Source organism: Manis pentadactyla, chromosome 6, assembly GCF_030020395.1.
Source record: "Manis pentadactyla isolate mManPen7 chromosome 6, mManPen7.hap1, whole genome shotgun sequence".
In the NCBI taxonomy this organism is placed as follows: Eukaryota; Metazoa; Chordata; class Mammalia; order Pholidota; family Manidae; genus Manis; species Manis pentadactyla.
In genome coordinates, this window is record NC_080024.1 from 29,205,861 (window position 1) to 29,222,391 (window position 16,531).

Here is a 16,531-nt window from a genome sequence, read left to right on the forward strand (position 1 = left end):
TTTTACTCTACAAGCTATCCTGTTTGCTATCATAACTGAATCAGTCTCCCCCTGGTTAAGCGAGTCTCCTGAGAAAACATTAGAAGCACCTAGAGCAGTGCTATATAGAAAAGCCTACAAGTTAATTAAAATTACAAATTTTACTGCAAGTGGAAATTCTGTCCACAACATTGAGCATATAAATTGCTGTAATACCTATATTTTTATCCATTAAAAATTGTATTATAGATTGCCAGATGCTTTGCATTGTTCAAATATTTTTTCTCAGTATTGTACTTGATGTAGTAAAAACTACATAAAAAGAAAAATACTAATCATTTGTATTTAGTGTAGCAAGTAAGATGCTTAAAATGCAACTTGCTCATTTAGTCCACGCATATTTCTGAATATTTACTGTGTGCGTGGTATTAGGCTCTTGGGTGTGTCAGGGAGGGAAGAACTGAGTAAGGGGAGATAAAAGAGCATGGGCTGAATGTTTGTGTCCCTCCCAAATTCATATGCTGGAATCCCAAGTCCCACTGTGCTGGTATGAGAGGTGGGGCCTTTGGTAGGTGATCAGGTCACGATGGCTGCACCCTTAGCAACGGGATTAGTGCAGTTGTGAGACACCAAAGAGCTTATTCTGCCTGTTCTCTGCCATGTGAGGGTCAGCAAGACGACGGCCACCTTCAGGCCAGGAGGAGGGCCTTCACGAGACATGGGATATGTGAACGGGTTTCCCCTATTGTCTAAAAGTTGAGTGGTCTGTGAAAGCTTTTGTAAGCCAAAATTATGTAAAGCGAAGAAGCAATCACAATGTCATAAAAACAACAATCCTCTTTGGATTTCTTTTGGTTAGTGAAAACAGGTTCTTCATAAAAGTGAAGTGGTGTAAAGCAAACTTTCAGATAGTGGGGGAAACCTGTAGATGTATACATGCATATATACACAGACATATGTGTGTATATATGTGTGTGTACACACACATGTGTGTGTCTATTTATCTAAATCTCCATATACACTATTGATGCTGTCTTTGGTAGAACCCTGACTGGTACACTCTGCCCCCGTTATTAGGAGCTCTTCAGTAGAAACGTTTGCAGGTGCTAAGGAATGCTTCTCCTTTTTGTTTTCCAAAAGCGCAAGGAGAGGAGACAGGATGTGTCTCTGGTTTCGGTTTACGCAGCAAGCTTTTCTTTCCTCCTTTTTTCTGGTAATACACTTTTTCTGTCTTATGGGGACTCTTGTCCCTGTACTTTGAATGAGTCTGACCTTCTTTTACTCTAGGGATTGGCCCTTGACCCAGCCTAGGCAATCAAAATAATGTATCTCATTAGCCCAGTGATTGCATTAGGGATGGGCATGTGATTCAAGTTGGGCCAGTAAGATTCCCTTTGGGACTTCTGCTTCAGTTCTTAGGAATGTGGCAGTGTATTATGGAATTTGCTTGCTGACAGGGCAATGTAAAGTTAGAGCTATGGATGGGGTTTTCTCTATGCCTTGTTAAAGGGCTGACTGAGAATAAAATCAATAAAAAAAGAAAGGAGGCAGATTCCTGTTGACATTTCAACCCCAGATCTAGTTGTGTGCCCTGAATTGTTCAGTTACACGTCCCAGGAAAATCACCCCCACTTTTTTTAGTTTTTCTGCTTAAGATGGTTTGCCTGTATTTTCTAAAACTTGCAACTGAGTTTTGACTAACTAAGGAATTGAGCAGGAAACCAGTGAAGAGATAGGAAAGATTATGATTATCCAGCGGGCTGAAACAAAGCAAATACTATTGTGTTTGGAGACATAAGGAAGACATTACAGCACAAAACAGGAACACTGAAACAATTCCTCAGTAGCGTGGTGTTTTTGCTACTGGTTGAGGTGCTCAAATCATGAGATAGCAGATAGAAGCAGTGTTTCAGAGCTTCAGTTGAGATTTAAAGAATCCATGTAGGAAAATTAAAATAATTTTTAAAACTTTAAAATAACTTACATACATAAAGATTTACTCGAATAGTGTGATTTATTCTTAGGCCTATATCATGCAATAAGTCCTGGAGTTAATTTAAAAATGCTATTATTGAGGATATTGATAAATATGACATCAATTCTTACTCATCTTGGCCATCCTCATTTTAGACACTAGGCAACCCCCATGGCCATTTCTTTAATACTTAAACTTGAGTTAGTAGAAAATTATGCTCTTACTGACAAGTGAAAGAAGCAGCTGTGAACTGGTATGGGGGACAGGTAAGTGCATTTGCATTTCCTGCTTGGCAGTGTGGTAAACATTATTTTAGGGGTAAGCAGAAGGTCATCGAAGGCAAAGAGCTGGTGTGAGTTTTGAAGGATTACTGGGGGTAAGGTCAAACTGATGTTAGAGGATGGAGAGTCAGCTAGGCGATGGGGGGGTTGAGGACATCTCCTGCACCACCCATGCAGAGGCAATGGGTTGAACTAAGAAGCTCAGGATGGTGGAAACAAAATGTATATGTGAGAGAGGTGGGAGATGACAGTAGAAAGGTAGGCAGGGGGCAACCACTGGGGACTTCAGGTGTTAAGCTTCAGAATTTGAACTCTGGCAGAAATTTATGGGGTATCATTGAAGAATTTTGAAACAGGATAGTGCCCATTTATTTAAGTCTCCTAAGATATGTTTTCAGGCTATGACCGCACCTGGAGTTAGTTATAATTGCATGGCAAATAAGGAAATGAACGATTACATCGATCTGTAGGGTGTTATAGGGAAAGCCTTGACTATCTATGAGGCTGTGATCAGCAGGGCTTCCAAGGGGTGACTGGGTCATTATTCTCATGGGGCTTAGTCAAAGGCCTTGAGCAGAAAGACAGCACTTTGAGAGAAGGAAGCTGTGTGCCAGAGGGTGGTTGCTGATTCAAATTCATGTGTGTTGAGTCCCAGCTGGGGCCTTGACATTGATCTTCTGTACTCCTGGATCTGAAATAAATTCAGAAATACAGTCCTTTGGAATGAAAGAAAAAATAAGGGTGAGAAATAAGGGGGGGGGGAAATATAGAAAAGAATTAGCTTTACTTTAGTGAGAAATTCCCAGCAGGTTATTCTTTTAAGTAGCATGTATTCTGTTCTGTTCTATTAATTTTAAAAGGAGGACCACTAGAAATGAGTTATCTGAGTAACCCAAAAGATTCAGATCAGCTAGTCAACTAATGGCACCCAGGTCACCTTTTACATGAATGATGCATGAGTAGATGATAGATACAAAGAGCTTTGCTAAGTCTGGTGATGTTTAGTGTCTAAGAAATTGAGGAGTTTCAGTCAAGTGAATAAAGATCCTTCCAGTATAGTGATTTCCTGTGTTTTGGAAGATTAATAAGTGTATGCTTTTGCTAGCAGTTTATTTTTCTGGTTTGACAAAGAGGAAAACTAAAGACAAAGAAAGGTTGGTGTATGCACATATTAGAAAGATGGGGGATTTATAGAACTGCATTATTTTACTGTTTTGAATGACCCTTTTTTAATGGAAAAGAGACCTGTGACCTTATTTGCATTTCAAATATTCCTGGAGTGGTTTAGTGAAGATCAATGAATTGATTGTCAGAGAAACAGCGTGAGTGACAACTTTCTTAGTAAAGAAAAAAGGAATACAAAGACAGAGGATAGTAAGCTCTTCCCAATTCAGAAATAATGGAATAAAAAAGGCTCAGTTCTATTCTTGGTCTCACTTTTCCCAAATTTATATAATCTGTGAGGATAAGAAGAAAAATGCTAACCTGAAAAGTGTGGTTAAATATTTTCTCCGTGCATAACTATGTGACACTTGAATATGGCCCAACATGTATTTTGGGGGTGGGCTCCATTTCCCCTTGTCTAGAGCAATGCAGTGTAATAGAAAACGGGTTGTATTTGGAAATTGAAATCCACCCTTCAATCATTCAAGGCCAGAGGGCTTCTTTTCAGAATGGTTAATAGCAGAAGCATTTGTTATATTAAAAAAAAGTCAGATTCCATAGAGACAGATATATGCTAGTTTTATGTCTCAAACCAAATAACCACTTCAGCATGTAATTGTCCCAAAGCTGAACAGCTTATAGATATTAATGTGCAACAGTTACTGACTGGGTTAGGGCATCCCGAATGACGTCATGTATGGGATATCAGTAGTTTCACCTATTTTGAGCTACAACAAGGTTAGAACAGCTCCTTTTCATGGCCCCACTCCTTCTGGAGGCAAAGATCTGGTCTGTACACCTCAGCTTCTGCTCATTACATCTCACTGCCTAGTTTGTCCCAGTGAAAAAGCCTGAGATCAGGATCTACCCTAATTGTGGGTAGGTCTGATGGTTTGTAGATTGGGTGGGAACATGAAAGGAGAATGGAAGATAGTTGGTTTGGAAATCTCAGAATGAGCCCAGAGTTAAAGAATTAGTGTTTCCTATGTGGATGCTCATTGGATTTTGAATTGTGTCCCTCAAAAGACAGATCTGAGTCCTAACTCTGAGTGGCTGTGACTATGACCTTATGTGGAAAAAGGGTCTTTGCAAGTGTAAGTTAAAGATCTCAAGATAAGGTCATCCTGGACTTGAGTGGGCCCTAAAGCCAATGACTGGTGTGCTTTTAAGAGAAATAAGGAGAGTCAAGATCTGGAGACATGCAGGGCCATGTGAAGACAGAGGCAGAGATGGTGTTATGCTGCCATAAACCAAGCAACACCTGGAACCTGCAGAAGCTGGAAGAGTCAAGGAAGCTTTGGAAAGAGCACAGCCCTGTGTGCAGCACTGCCAATGTTGTGATTCCCGACACCTCCAGAAAAGGCCTGCCCAATCTCTGGAACTGCAAGGGACAAAATTCTGTTGTTTTAAGCCACCAAATTTATGGTAATTTGTTACAGCAGAGCCCTAGAAACCTCATATGCTCATGACAGTATGCCCACCCTGGAGACTCCAATTAAGAACTCTTGCCACTGTAAGTCGTGCTGTCTATGTTCAGCGGGGCTCTGCCAGGGCTCTGCGGCCTGAGCTCAGGGCTGACTCCCCCGCCTGGTTGTCTCATCCTGGTTACTCTGTGAGCCACCTAGTATCTTACTAATAATTTCATTTTCTCTTTAAATAAGCCAGAGCTGGTTTCCCTGCCTGCAAGAATCTGACTGATGCAGTACTCTAATTAGGGTTCTTATTATCTTTTAACAATACCTATTTTCATTTGCTACATACCGAAGAATGTGTAATGTATATATATATAAGTTATAAAATTGTCATCTAAAGTAAGACCTAGTGATGCCGGGGTTCTTGTTCACAAGAGTTGAAGAATGAACTTTGCAAACACTCAAGGCAGGAGAGCCAGGGCAGCGGCTTTTATTTAGAGAGAAAACAAAAGGACAGAGCTCCTGGCTCAGGGCAGGAGGGGACAAGAGAATCCAGGGTGGTGCATTGTCTAGGGGTTTTCTAGGTGGTTGAGAGACAAAGGGCTAGGGATGCACACCTGCTAAGTGGTCCTAAAATGTTTACCTTTGAAGAAACACTAAGTTTCTTATTAGTCTCCCTGGTTATTTAGAAGAATTTTATTGCTCTGATTTCCTTCCAGGATAGCAGCTTCCTGGTCTGGGAGCATATTACTCAAGGCTGCCTGCTTTACTCCCAAGGTGGGCTGAGTTATTGTCTGTTTGTTAAGAAACTTACTTTTTAACTAATTGTGTTTTAAGATGCAATCTTATTTTCAAGATGGAATCCTTCCTGTTTTTACTACATTGTTTTGGGCTTGCTTGCTACATTGCCCAGGTTGCAAATAACTTGTTTAGGGCTGGAGGAAGAAAAGCAGCACCTGGGTAAAGTCAGAAAAACAAGCTGGACCCCCAGCGGGTGAAAGCAAATTCTACAATGAATTATCTTGCTTTGTTTTTCCGGAGGCTCTCACCCTACTCTGTCTAAACCCATGGCCCCTGTCTCACTAGGACATACCCCATTCCCCAGGAGATAACCACTATCCTGAATTTTGTCTTTATTACTGCTTTGCTTCTTAAAAAAAATAGTTCTGTTCCATGTCCAGGTATGTCTGTACAATGCAATCCTCAGTTTTGCTTATTTTTAAGTTTTATCAAAATAGTACCAGTTTTGTATATAGTCTTTTGGGATTGGCTATTTGTTTTTTTAAGTCAACACTATTTCATACATCTAAGATAGTAAGAGAGTGAAATTAGTGATATAACTGCTTTCTGACTTCTGAAGTATTTATCATATATTGTAGTACAGAATTTTACTTATTAAAAATTCTCTGCAAGAATTGCTTGTGTGAAAATCTGAAGGACCTGGAGAAGAAGTACACATTCCAGGGAATGCCTCATGCTTTTTTTTCCAGGAGCAGCAAGGGAAGACAGACACAGGAAACTACTGGGTCATCTGGGCTTTAGAGGGGTGTGGCTGGCTGGCTGGAGTGGAAGTCTTGCTGGTGACATTTGGGCAGGGCTTGCAGGTGGGAATGGTGACAGTGGAGGTAGGCTTGTATCAGCAGAGGAGGACAAGAGACAAAAGCCATGCTTCCTGGGTGTGAGGCAGCTTGTGTGTGTGTGTGTGTGTGTGTGTGTGTGTGTGTGTGTGTGTGTGCATACACATGTGCATGTGCATATGTGTGTGTGGGGATTTGAGAGAGCAAGAGGCTCTGGAGAAAGTTTTAGGTTGGAGAGAAGGGGAAGGGGATTTTAAAGAAGTGTTTTGGTCAGTGATAAATTTAATGTCCTCTAATACTCTTCAAAAGAGGAAAGCAAAATTTGGATTGCCTGTTTATTTTTTAACAAACTTCATTTTTAAAAAAGTTTTAGATTTATTAAAAAAACCCAGACAATGGCACAGAAAGTTTCCATATTCCTTACTCAGTTTTCCTATGCCTTCCATTAGAGTAGTACGTTTGTTACAATTAATGAACCAGTGTCAACAGATTGTTATTAATTAAAATCCGTATTTAGATTTCCTTAGTTTTCCCCAAACGTCCTTTCGCTGTCCCAGGATCCTACCTGGGATGCCACACGACATTTAGTTGTCATAGATGTAGACAATTTCAGATGCCTTTCGGCTGTGACTTTCCTTAGAGGAAAGTTTCTCAGGCTTTCCTTATTTTTGGTGACCTTGCCAGTTCTGAGGAGTCCTGGGCAGGTACTGTGAAGGATGTCCATCTATTGGAATTTGTCTGATGTTTTTCTTAGGATTAGATCAGGAGTATAGGTTTTTGGGTGGAAGACCACAGAGGTTAAGTGCCATTTTCACTGTATCATATCGAGGGTACATATCATCAATGATTCCCCATTTACTTTGTTTCTTGGACTTTTTTTATTTTTATTTTTTAGATGCAGCTCCATGTAATAGCTTGACCTATGGGACCACAGAGTCTATTCTGGTTGCAAGTGAGCATAGTAGAAACACACACTTATTAAAAAAATAAAACAAGCATTATGGGAATTAATATTATATATGGCTTCTAATGAAGACTGTCACAGGACAGAAGCTGCCATGGAGCGTTTACACTATATTGCCAAGCCTCAGCTCTCTCCGTCTCTGGGCCCCTGAACCCCTGTGGGAAGGACTTTGGGTACCAGACCTTGGTTGGAGCCTACATAGTATGTTACATCCCTTGTTTTGCCATAGTGTTCATCTGTGCTGTAATATTAGGAAGAGGAAACCTTAGATACGGCCTCAAAAGGCTCCCCATTCCATACTCAAATCTATCTTGCTGCCTAGAAGGCTGGGGAGAGGAAGTTTTATGTCAGTTAGTTTGTTTATTTTCTGAACACTTTTTGAGCTCTCTATGGGGTGCTGAAGACCCTAATTTGTACATAACTTAGGGGCAGAAGGTGACTATCATACAGAAGGCTGTATTGGGCACATTAATAGCTTATGTAATGTGCATAATGCTCTGTGAGAGTTTGGAAGGTGCTTTAGCATATCTAAAGTTCTGACTCCATGATATATTTGTTAGGTAGGTAAACCATGTATTATTCTCTGGTTTTATAGGAAATAGCAAGGAGTTTAAGTAGTTTGCTCAAGAAGACACAAGTGGATGATAAGGCCAGAGTCCTTGTGAGGGCTGCTGGTTGCAGTTGTCACCCCAGTGTATTAGTTTGTTAGAGCGGCTGCCATAAAGCACCACAAACCGAGTGGCTTAAATAACAGAAATGTACCGTCTCACAGACATGGAGGCTACCCGTCCAAGATCCAGTTGTCCACAGGGCCATGCTCTGTCTGAAGGTGCCGAAGAAGGATCTGTTGCAGGCCTTTCTCCTCACTTCTCATAGTGCTTCGGCTGTGGCAGCCTAACTCCCCACGTCCCGTGGCATCCTGTCCTCTCTGTGTGCATCTGTCTCTTGCATTCCTGACTTTCACTGTTAGGGCACACTGCCTCTCACCATCCCTCTTTCCTTTTATCCGCACCTTGCCGTTTGGTTTCTGCCAGAGGTTTAGCGTAGAGTTTGGAGGCTTCTCTCATTTCAGAATTTCAGGATTGTCTCTCTGTGGAATGGGGAGAGGTCCTTCTCTGCATCCAGTGTCCTGCAAAAGACGCAGGTGCTCTGAACAGCCATACCGACTGACTTCCTCTCAAAATGCCAGAACCATTAAGTACAGTAAATTTGTTCTACTAGAGAAGGGTGGGCTGCAGTCAGCAGAAGTAAAAACCATGCCACTTATTGGTCTAAAAAGGTGTTTAGCAGCTACAAATAACCCCCTGGATAAATGGAATCAACAGTCTTTAGGTCTCCAGATACAAAGGGGCCATTTATTCGACAGCCATTCATTTATTCAACACGCAGAGGTGCCGGTTTGGGTGGAGCTAATTCTGAATCGAGGCTGCCGTCCTTCCTCTTCAGGCTTTCTTCAATAATTATTCTGTTATTGACACATCACTGACCCAGGCATGACTAATGGTTTAGTATTTCTGAGAGATGCAGCTAAAGGTCACCTCGGGGTGGGGGGGTGCGGGGGAAGTCAAGCTGACATTTTCACGGTACAGTCGTGGAGCAAATGGAGATTTTAAGGGGGCAGACCCCACTCAGTCTTTACAGGAGACTTGAGTGCCATTATGGTGCTGCATAATCAAATCTTTTCCTTTTCTGAAATCTTTGTTCTGCTTATTAATTAAGTAAATTGACACAAGAGGGTGAGCACTGGCGGTCTGCGGCCCATTTAGGTGTACTGTTAGGACAGCAGTATAAGCTTGATTACAGTCAGTGGGAACAGTAGCTGGTTACTTATTGGGTAATAAGACAGACCCAGGAGTGTCTTTGCAAGAGTTGAAAGAGGAATTTTCAGATAAAGGAGAAAAAAAATGTTTTTAATGAAATTTAGAAAATGGGGTCAGAGTATAATTTATGGACTAAGTCTTGCCCTCCAGCATCCACTAAGATAGAAAGAAGACAGGGAGGGGGAGAAAATCCAAAGCTCCAGGAAATTTCTCATTAGCTACATCTCTCCTTTTTCTGTCCATCTGTAACTCTGTGTCCACAAATTACCTACATTTCTAGGCAAGGTTTGCTATCATCTCCCCAAGATGACTTTTTTCTTTTAAATACTGGAGGACTGGCCTGTAAAAGACTTTGGCTGATGGCTCCTGCCATTGTCAGTTTTCCTCTGTGTAATATGGGCAGATGAGTCCTTGGTATAGTACTGGTTCACAGAAAATTTGGGAGAAGCAATGAGTATAAAACTCCTAGCGTTTTATGTCTGAAGACAGGCTGGAAATATCAATAGAACCCAGTCATCAGAGATCAGGGCCATGCCCATTAAAATTATGCAACAAATATTTCCCAAATGAATAGATGAACCCCCAAAAACTTATTCTGTTTGCTCAACTGCGGTGGACCCAGAGAACGTCGTTCGGGACAGACGGTCTGACACCCCTGGGCTGCCCGCCCGCAGGTTGGCTCAGCTGAGCAGAGTAGCCGCACCAAGGTCACACCCTCCTCCCGGGGCAGCTGCGTCCAGTGAGCGACTGAAGAAGAGAAGTGAGATCCGGCCCTGTCACCTAACTGGGATAGTGTTTGGGACAGTCCATCTTCAAAACTCCCCAGAGGGTTGGCTGAGATGTCCATTGAGACTGCATTGCACCCCAACTTCTCCCTCGGCCAAATTTTGCTTCCTTCCCTCCCACAGGTGCTGGATCCCAGAGCGCTCCCTAAAAATGTGCTGCATGCTAATCTCTGTTTCAGAGTTAGTCCTGGGACACCTGTGCTGCAACCTTGATGCCATTGTGTAGGTGTCATGTGTTGTGCCCCCAAAGTGGAAGAGATTGGGGGCCAAGTGGGTAGGGCGAAGAAACAATGTTCTACTCATTGATGAGAGGGAACTCCTGTTTGTGCTCAAACTTTTATGTGGAATTTGCAGGGTGGAACACAGCAGACTATGTCAGTAGCCACACCCTACCCCCCACCCCCACCCCACCCCCGTCCCCTGCTTTAGTCTGGTATCGATACCCTTTCCCTGGGAGCCAGACTCTCGTGATTCTCTCCCCTTTAAGGCTGGAACATGCTGGGCCTGATCTGGAACATAACAGTGTTACACAGAAGATGTTAATGAAGAATGGGCACAGGAGTTTTAGAGCACTTTCTGATTGGCTTACGGCCTTCCACAGAGAACGCTGGAGCTATTAAAATGTGCAATTGGGAAAAAGAGACTGTGATGCCATCTACATATTTTTGTGAGCCTTGTTTAAAGGGTTTCACTCAGTTTCTAATAAGTGAAGGAACCGTTCTGACAGTTCCTTCTATTTATTCTCTTCCCCTTTTTCTTTTTCTCCAGGGCAGATGACTTAATGCAGACCTTCTGGGCACTCTGGAGCTGTTTATTTGCTCCTGCCATTTGCTTGGCTCTATTGTTTAAAGAAGCGAATATGAGAGAAGAAAAATTATGCTCCTTGGAGGCTTTTCTAATTAACTGTTGGAAGAGACTTAAAAAATGCTTAAGTGTGAGGTTATTTGTATGCCTAATTTCGTTTTTATATGTTACACTTACTTTTAAGTGTAATTTACCAAGGCTTAACACTTGTATTCTTTCAGGGGCATTCTGAAGAGCATTGCACATTTATTGCAGCCCTTTAAATGACTGTGCTTTATTTCCATATTCTTTTAAATGGTTATTGAGTGGATTTGGTGCTCTTCCTGTAGTTAAAGTGCATTTTTTTTATTGTTCATAAATGGTAAATAATTGATACCTGCCATATGCTTCTCTCTCCCTTTCTGAGCACCCGTTTCCCTTCCCCTCTTCATTTTCTTCTGTTCTCTCTTCCTATTGGTTTTCTGCCCTTATCTTGCTCTCTATCCTTTCCTCTCCTCTCTCAGCAGGTGCTTTCAACACCATTTCATTGATTCTCAATGTGCTCGTTTTATGCGAATTCTTGAGACCGTTGCATTACACAATAGGGTGAAGAGGGTGGGTAAGGGCACACAGCTTCTTGTTAGGTCATGCTTGGATCAAGAATTTAAATAAGAGAGTGGTTTCAGAGAACGTTTCTTGAAAGGTTTTTTTGTTCAGATCACTGACTTGATACCGGGCTAATTCTTGTTCATTGCCTCTGCTTTCTGACTAACCAGTGACAACCTCCAGAGCTTGGAATTAAGCAATATGCGGCTATGTGTCTGAGACCATCCTTAGCAGGCAAAGCTTCTCAAGCTGCACGGTTTTAAAGGATCTCTCATTAGGGAAAGGGGAGGACAGAACAAGAGAAAATTTAAAGTACGTTCAGTTGGATTAACTTGTTCTGGGGAAATTCCTTCTATATGGAAGCCACAGAACCATAGAAATTTCAGATTTCTTTGCTTTTAAATCCCGGGGGGCAAAAAACAAAACCCATTTGTAGATGTTACAGCTCACAAACACTGGAATAGCTTCCCTTTCTGAAATTTTAAAAAGGAGTTGAGAGTTCATATGGAAATGCAAAGGACCCGGAATAATCAAAACAATCTTAAGAAAGAGGAACAAAGTTGGAAGACTCATACTTCTCAATTTCAACAAAGCAGCAGTAAGCAAGACAGTGGAGTACTGGGATAAAGGTAGAAATATTGATCAATAAAATAGAAATGAGAGTCCTGAAGAAAACCTACACATCTGTGGTAAACTGATTTTTGATAAAAGTGCCAAGATCATTCAATGGAGAAAGAATAGACTTTTCAGCAAATGGTGCTGGTACAACTGGATAGCTCCATGCAAAAGAATGAAGGTGCCTCTTTACCTTACACCACATATAAAAATTAGCTCAAAATGCATCAGAGGCCTAAGTGTAAAAGCTGAAACCAAGAGACTCTTAGAAGAAACAATAGGATTAAATCTTGGATTTGGCAATTAATTCTTAGATATGACATCAAAAGCACAAGCAACAAAAGGAAAAAAATAGATAAATTGGATTTCTCTTACAATAAACTTTTATTCTTCAAAGTACACTGTCAAGAAAGTAAAAAGACAACCCTCAGAATGGAGAAAATATTTCCAAATAATATATCTGATATGGGACTTGTACTTAGACTACATAAATAATTCTTATGGCTCAATAATAGACAACCAGATTTAAGAGTAGGTAAAGGATCTTTACAAAGAAAAACATCTTTCCAAAGAAGAGAACCAAAAGACCAAAAAGCACAAGAAAAGATGCTAAACATCCTTAGCTCTCGGGGAAATACATATCAAAACCACAATGAGATACTACCTCATTCCCACTAAAATAAAAGACAGATGATAAAAAATATTGTCAGGATGTGGAGAAATTGGAATCCTCATGCATTGCTGGTGAGAATGTAAAGTGTTGCAGTCACTTTGGAAGACACTCTAGTCATTCCTCAAAAGAATAAACATAGGAATACTACAGGGAGTAGAACCCTGCAAATCTACTCTTAGGTATATACTCAAGATAAATGAAAGTATATGTCCACACAAAAACTTGTATATGAAATGTTCACAACAATGTTACCTATAATAACTGAAAGGTAGAAATAGACCAAATGTCCATCAACTGATGTATGAATGACTAAAATGTTTTATATCCACACAATGGAATATTATTTGGCCATAAAAAGGAAAGAAGTACTGATACATACTACAGCATGGGTAAACTTTGGAAACATTGTACAAGGTGGAAGAAGGAGATCACAGAGGTCCACATATTGTGTGGTGTCATTTATATGAAATATGCAGGATAGGCATTGAGACATAAAGTAGATTAGCAGTTGCCAGATGGTGGGGGAATGTGGGTGGGGAGATTAGAGAGTGATAGCTTAATAATATGGGGTTTCTTTTTGGGGTGATAAAGTGTTCTAAAATTAAATGTGGTAGTGATTGCATAATTCTATGAATATACTAAAACCCATTGAATTGTATACTAAATGTTTAAATTATGTGGCATGTGAATTATATCTTAATAAAGCTATAACCTATGAAAAGTATAATCTCCAATGATTAAAAGGAAGAAGGTGGAGCATTTTAAAGTTGTGAGGTAACCCAAAAGCAAAGCAGCAACTTCTCTGAATAATAACTTCTGAAACTCAAGAGGCGCTTGTAAGGAAGTAATTATTCTGTTTACAGACACAAAAATTGAGACCCAGCAGGTTAAATGACTTGCCTAAAATCCTACAAGTAATTGGTGGTAGCAATGGGGAGCTTAGAGCCCCATCACAGCCGATTAGTGCAGGGTTCTGTCACTGTACCAGCTCTGCTCAGGTTCCTTCTCAGAATCCTTTGAAGGTAGCAGGACTACGAAACAAAGCAGATCTCAAGAAAAATTATGCCTCACATGTTAACATTAAAGATTTATATAAGCATGGGAAGGTGGTCAAAAGGTACAAACTTCCAGTTATCAGATAAATAAATTCTGGGGCTATGATGAATAGCATTGTAATTAAGAGTTACCGATACTATATCATATATCTGTAAGTTGCGAAGAGAGTATATCTTAGAAGTTCTAGAAAGAAAAGAAATTGTAATTATGTATGGTGATGGATGTTCACTAAAATTATTTTGATAACCATTTTGCAATAGATTCATGTACCAAATCATCCTGTTGTACACCTAACACTAGTAAAATGTTATATGTCAATCGTATCCGAATAAAACTGGTAAAAAAAAAAAGAAGAGAAATGTCTCTTGAAGGAATAAACCTAAGCTCACTCTCCTTTTCTGACTCTGGCAGGGCACTGTTGTGCTGTTAGGGACATGGAAAGTGTCCTTCCTAGAGCAGTTGGCAGCGCTGTAGATACACACCAGAGGGGGGAAGCCCAGAGGGCTAGGGCGCTTTCACATGGTGGAGTGGAGAGTTGACTGTGGGCAAAGACATGAGCTTTGGGCGAGGCTCTCCTTGCTCCACTGTTTCTGCTCATTGCCTGCCTTGGCTTTGCCACTTCAGAGTTACGTGAAGTTGGGCAAATTACTCAACCTTTCTGGACCTCAGATTCCACCTTCATAAAATCGGGTGTACTGAGGACTAATGTCATAAGATTCCTATAAATACTTTTCTTTTTGTTTTCACTTTTTCCTTAATTATTTTTTTCTTTTGGTAACAGAATTTTTTAAAAATAAGAGTTTATTTAAAAAATCCTAGTGCCTCTGGGAGAGGTACATTAAGAGTTTTTTTTTTTTCAAAAACCCATCAAAATGCACATAATGGAGGAGGAATATATACATTTAGAGTCCCTGAGCTCTAGGGAAGGAGTTAGAAGCTCTTGCCTTGAGCTCAAAATTTATTTGCAGTTTTAAGATTTATTTAAAAAGTCCATGAATTTTGCATTTACTCCAAGTTTGCATTCTGCTCTAGTTTGTAATGCTCTAAAATAATGGCATTTCCCTATTATTGACACTCTGAGAAAAATGTACCATGTTTATCCTGTGGCTTCCTGCTCTCCTGGCATTTTGCCATGTACTCCTCAGAGTCTGTAGTCCTTAGGTTGAGCAGGGTGGCCTTAGGTACCAGCTAACACACTGGCATATAAAGCTGCAATGAAATGGGACACCCAAAGATGACTCCAGTTTTGTCTTGGGCTCATTGGGCCTGATATTCCTTTCCAGGCTGCTCTAAATTTCTAGCTAGAAACCCTGCTGATTTTATTCTCAGACTGAGGCAAAAAAAGATGATGAAGGAAGTGGGTTAGAGAACTAATTTAGGGGTTTGCTGATGTTCTCAACTTCCAGACAATTTGGCTTTAGATTTGAGGTCTTCTTGGCCAAAGTGAAGAATGCCAGAGGATTCTTATTCCCCTCAGAGAGGGTCTTTATCAAACCCAATCATCCTGTGCCCCATCAGAAAGGCTGAGAACTTGAAACAGTACTTGAACCTGACGTATCTTTTCAGGTAGTATTTATAGTCTTGGGGCCCCTGAAGTTCTCAAGGTACAAGGGTTGCTTTAAGATGGCCAAGCTACTGAGTGAGCATCATCTGGTCTTTTGTGGCCGTTAAATTGAAGATCCTGTTGTCATGAAAAAGTACTAAGAGATTAAATGTTCCTTGGAAGAGGATCTTTTTAGAGTAATCTCTCAACAAGTTGTCTTAATGCTGCACAGATTGTCTCAATCATTACTAACAGATGCATCTGCAGCAAAAGACAATTTTGCAAGCCCAGGCAGAAAAGAACTCGTGCTTCTCTGAAATCTTTCCCTTGGCTCATATTAAAACTAGCCAGGAGAAGAGACATAGCAAAGTTTATTAGGGACAGTTCCCTGGAGGGGAAAATAATGGAGATAATGAGACAAATATTCTTAAGGCATCCTGGGGCTTCTGAAATAAGCAGACTCCGGTCCACTGAAATAGCCGGTAGGGAAATGGCTTTGTTATACACAATTTTACAAAATGTACTGTTGTTGTATTCCAAATACACTTGAAATTACCTAAAGGGCCTCTAGCCATTTTTAAAAGCATCATCACCAGGTGTAACCAACTGAATAGCAATCAAGACTGCCTTTCTGATGTTGATAAGGTAACACTATAACTTCCTTTATGGGTAAAATTCACCTGGGCTTCAGAAATGACCAGAATGAACAACGTTTATGTTTGGAACCAGAGCAGTCTGCAAGGGTAGGAATATGGGGAGCAGAGGAGAGGTGCTCCCATTTTCTCTCCAAATTTTGTTCTGTTGAAGCAGTAAGAATGCGGGCTTTGGGGGAAAGTGTTGGGTCAGTGGTCTGGTTACGAAGTTTGGGAACTACACCTAGTATAGTCTAATTCTGATCAAGAAGGAAGCAGATAGAGTGCATATATGTGCATATGTGTGTGTGTGAGAGAGAGAGAGAGTCTTTCTGGTTAAGGTGAGATAAGTCATCCATTTAATGGTCTAAAAGCCACTGGAACAGACATATTAGCTCTAGGTAAATACTAACAAAGAATTCTCGAGTCAGCATAAGATCCAGATACGAAGAATGGAACTTTTATCTATTGTAAATCATATTTTAGAGCCTTGCTTAGTGTGTCTGTCCTGTGGCATTGTACATGGCCATGACCCAGGTATAGAATGGGAAGGCACGAAGGTGGTGTTCTGTGTCCGGGAAGGCTCTTTCATGCATTACTTACAAATATGTTGACCATTTTCCTATATGTGTGGCCTTGGCACTAAGATTATGAAGTCTTGTACAT

The 16,531-nt window shown here is 40.7% G+C and overlaps 1 protein-coding gene across 3 annotated transcripts in view; it reads left to right on the plus strand.

Moving 5' to 3' along the window:
• Window positions 1-16,531, plus strand: part of METTL21A (methyltransferase 21A, HSPA lysine) — a 289,359-nt gene that overhangs the window by 215,105 nt on the left and 57,723 nt on the right. Inside the window, exon 5 of one of the 3 annotated variants that reach the window (XM_057503646.1) lies at window positions 4,426-4,450. The exons of the other annotated variants lie outside the window; for them this stretch is intronic. Coding sequence (XP_057359629.1) covers window positions 4,426-4,435 — 10 coding nt within the window. The 3' untranslated portion in view covers window positions 4,436-4,450. Of the gene's footprint in view, window positions 1-4,425; window positions 4,451-16,531 lie in introns of those variants that run through there. 3 annotated transcript variants of the gene reach the window in all.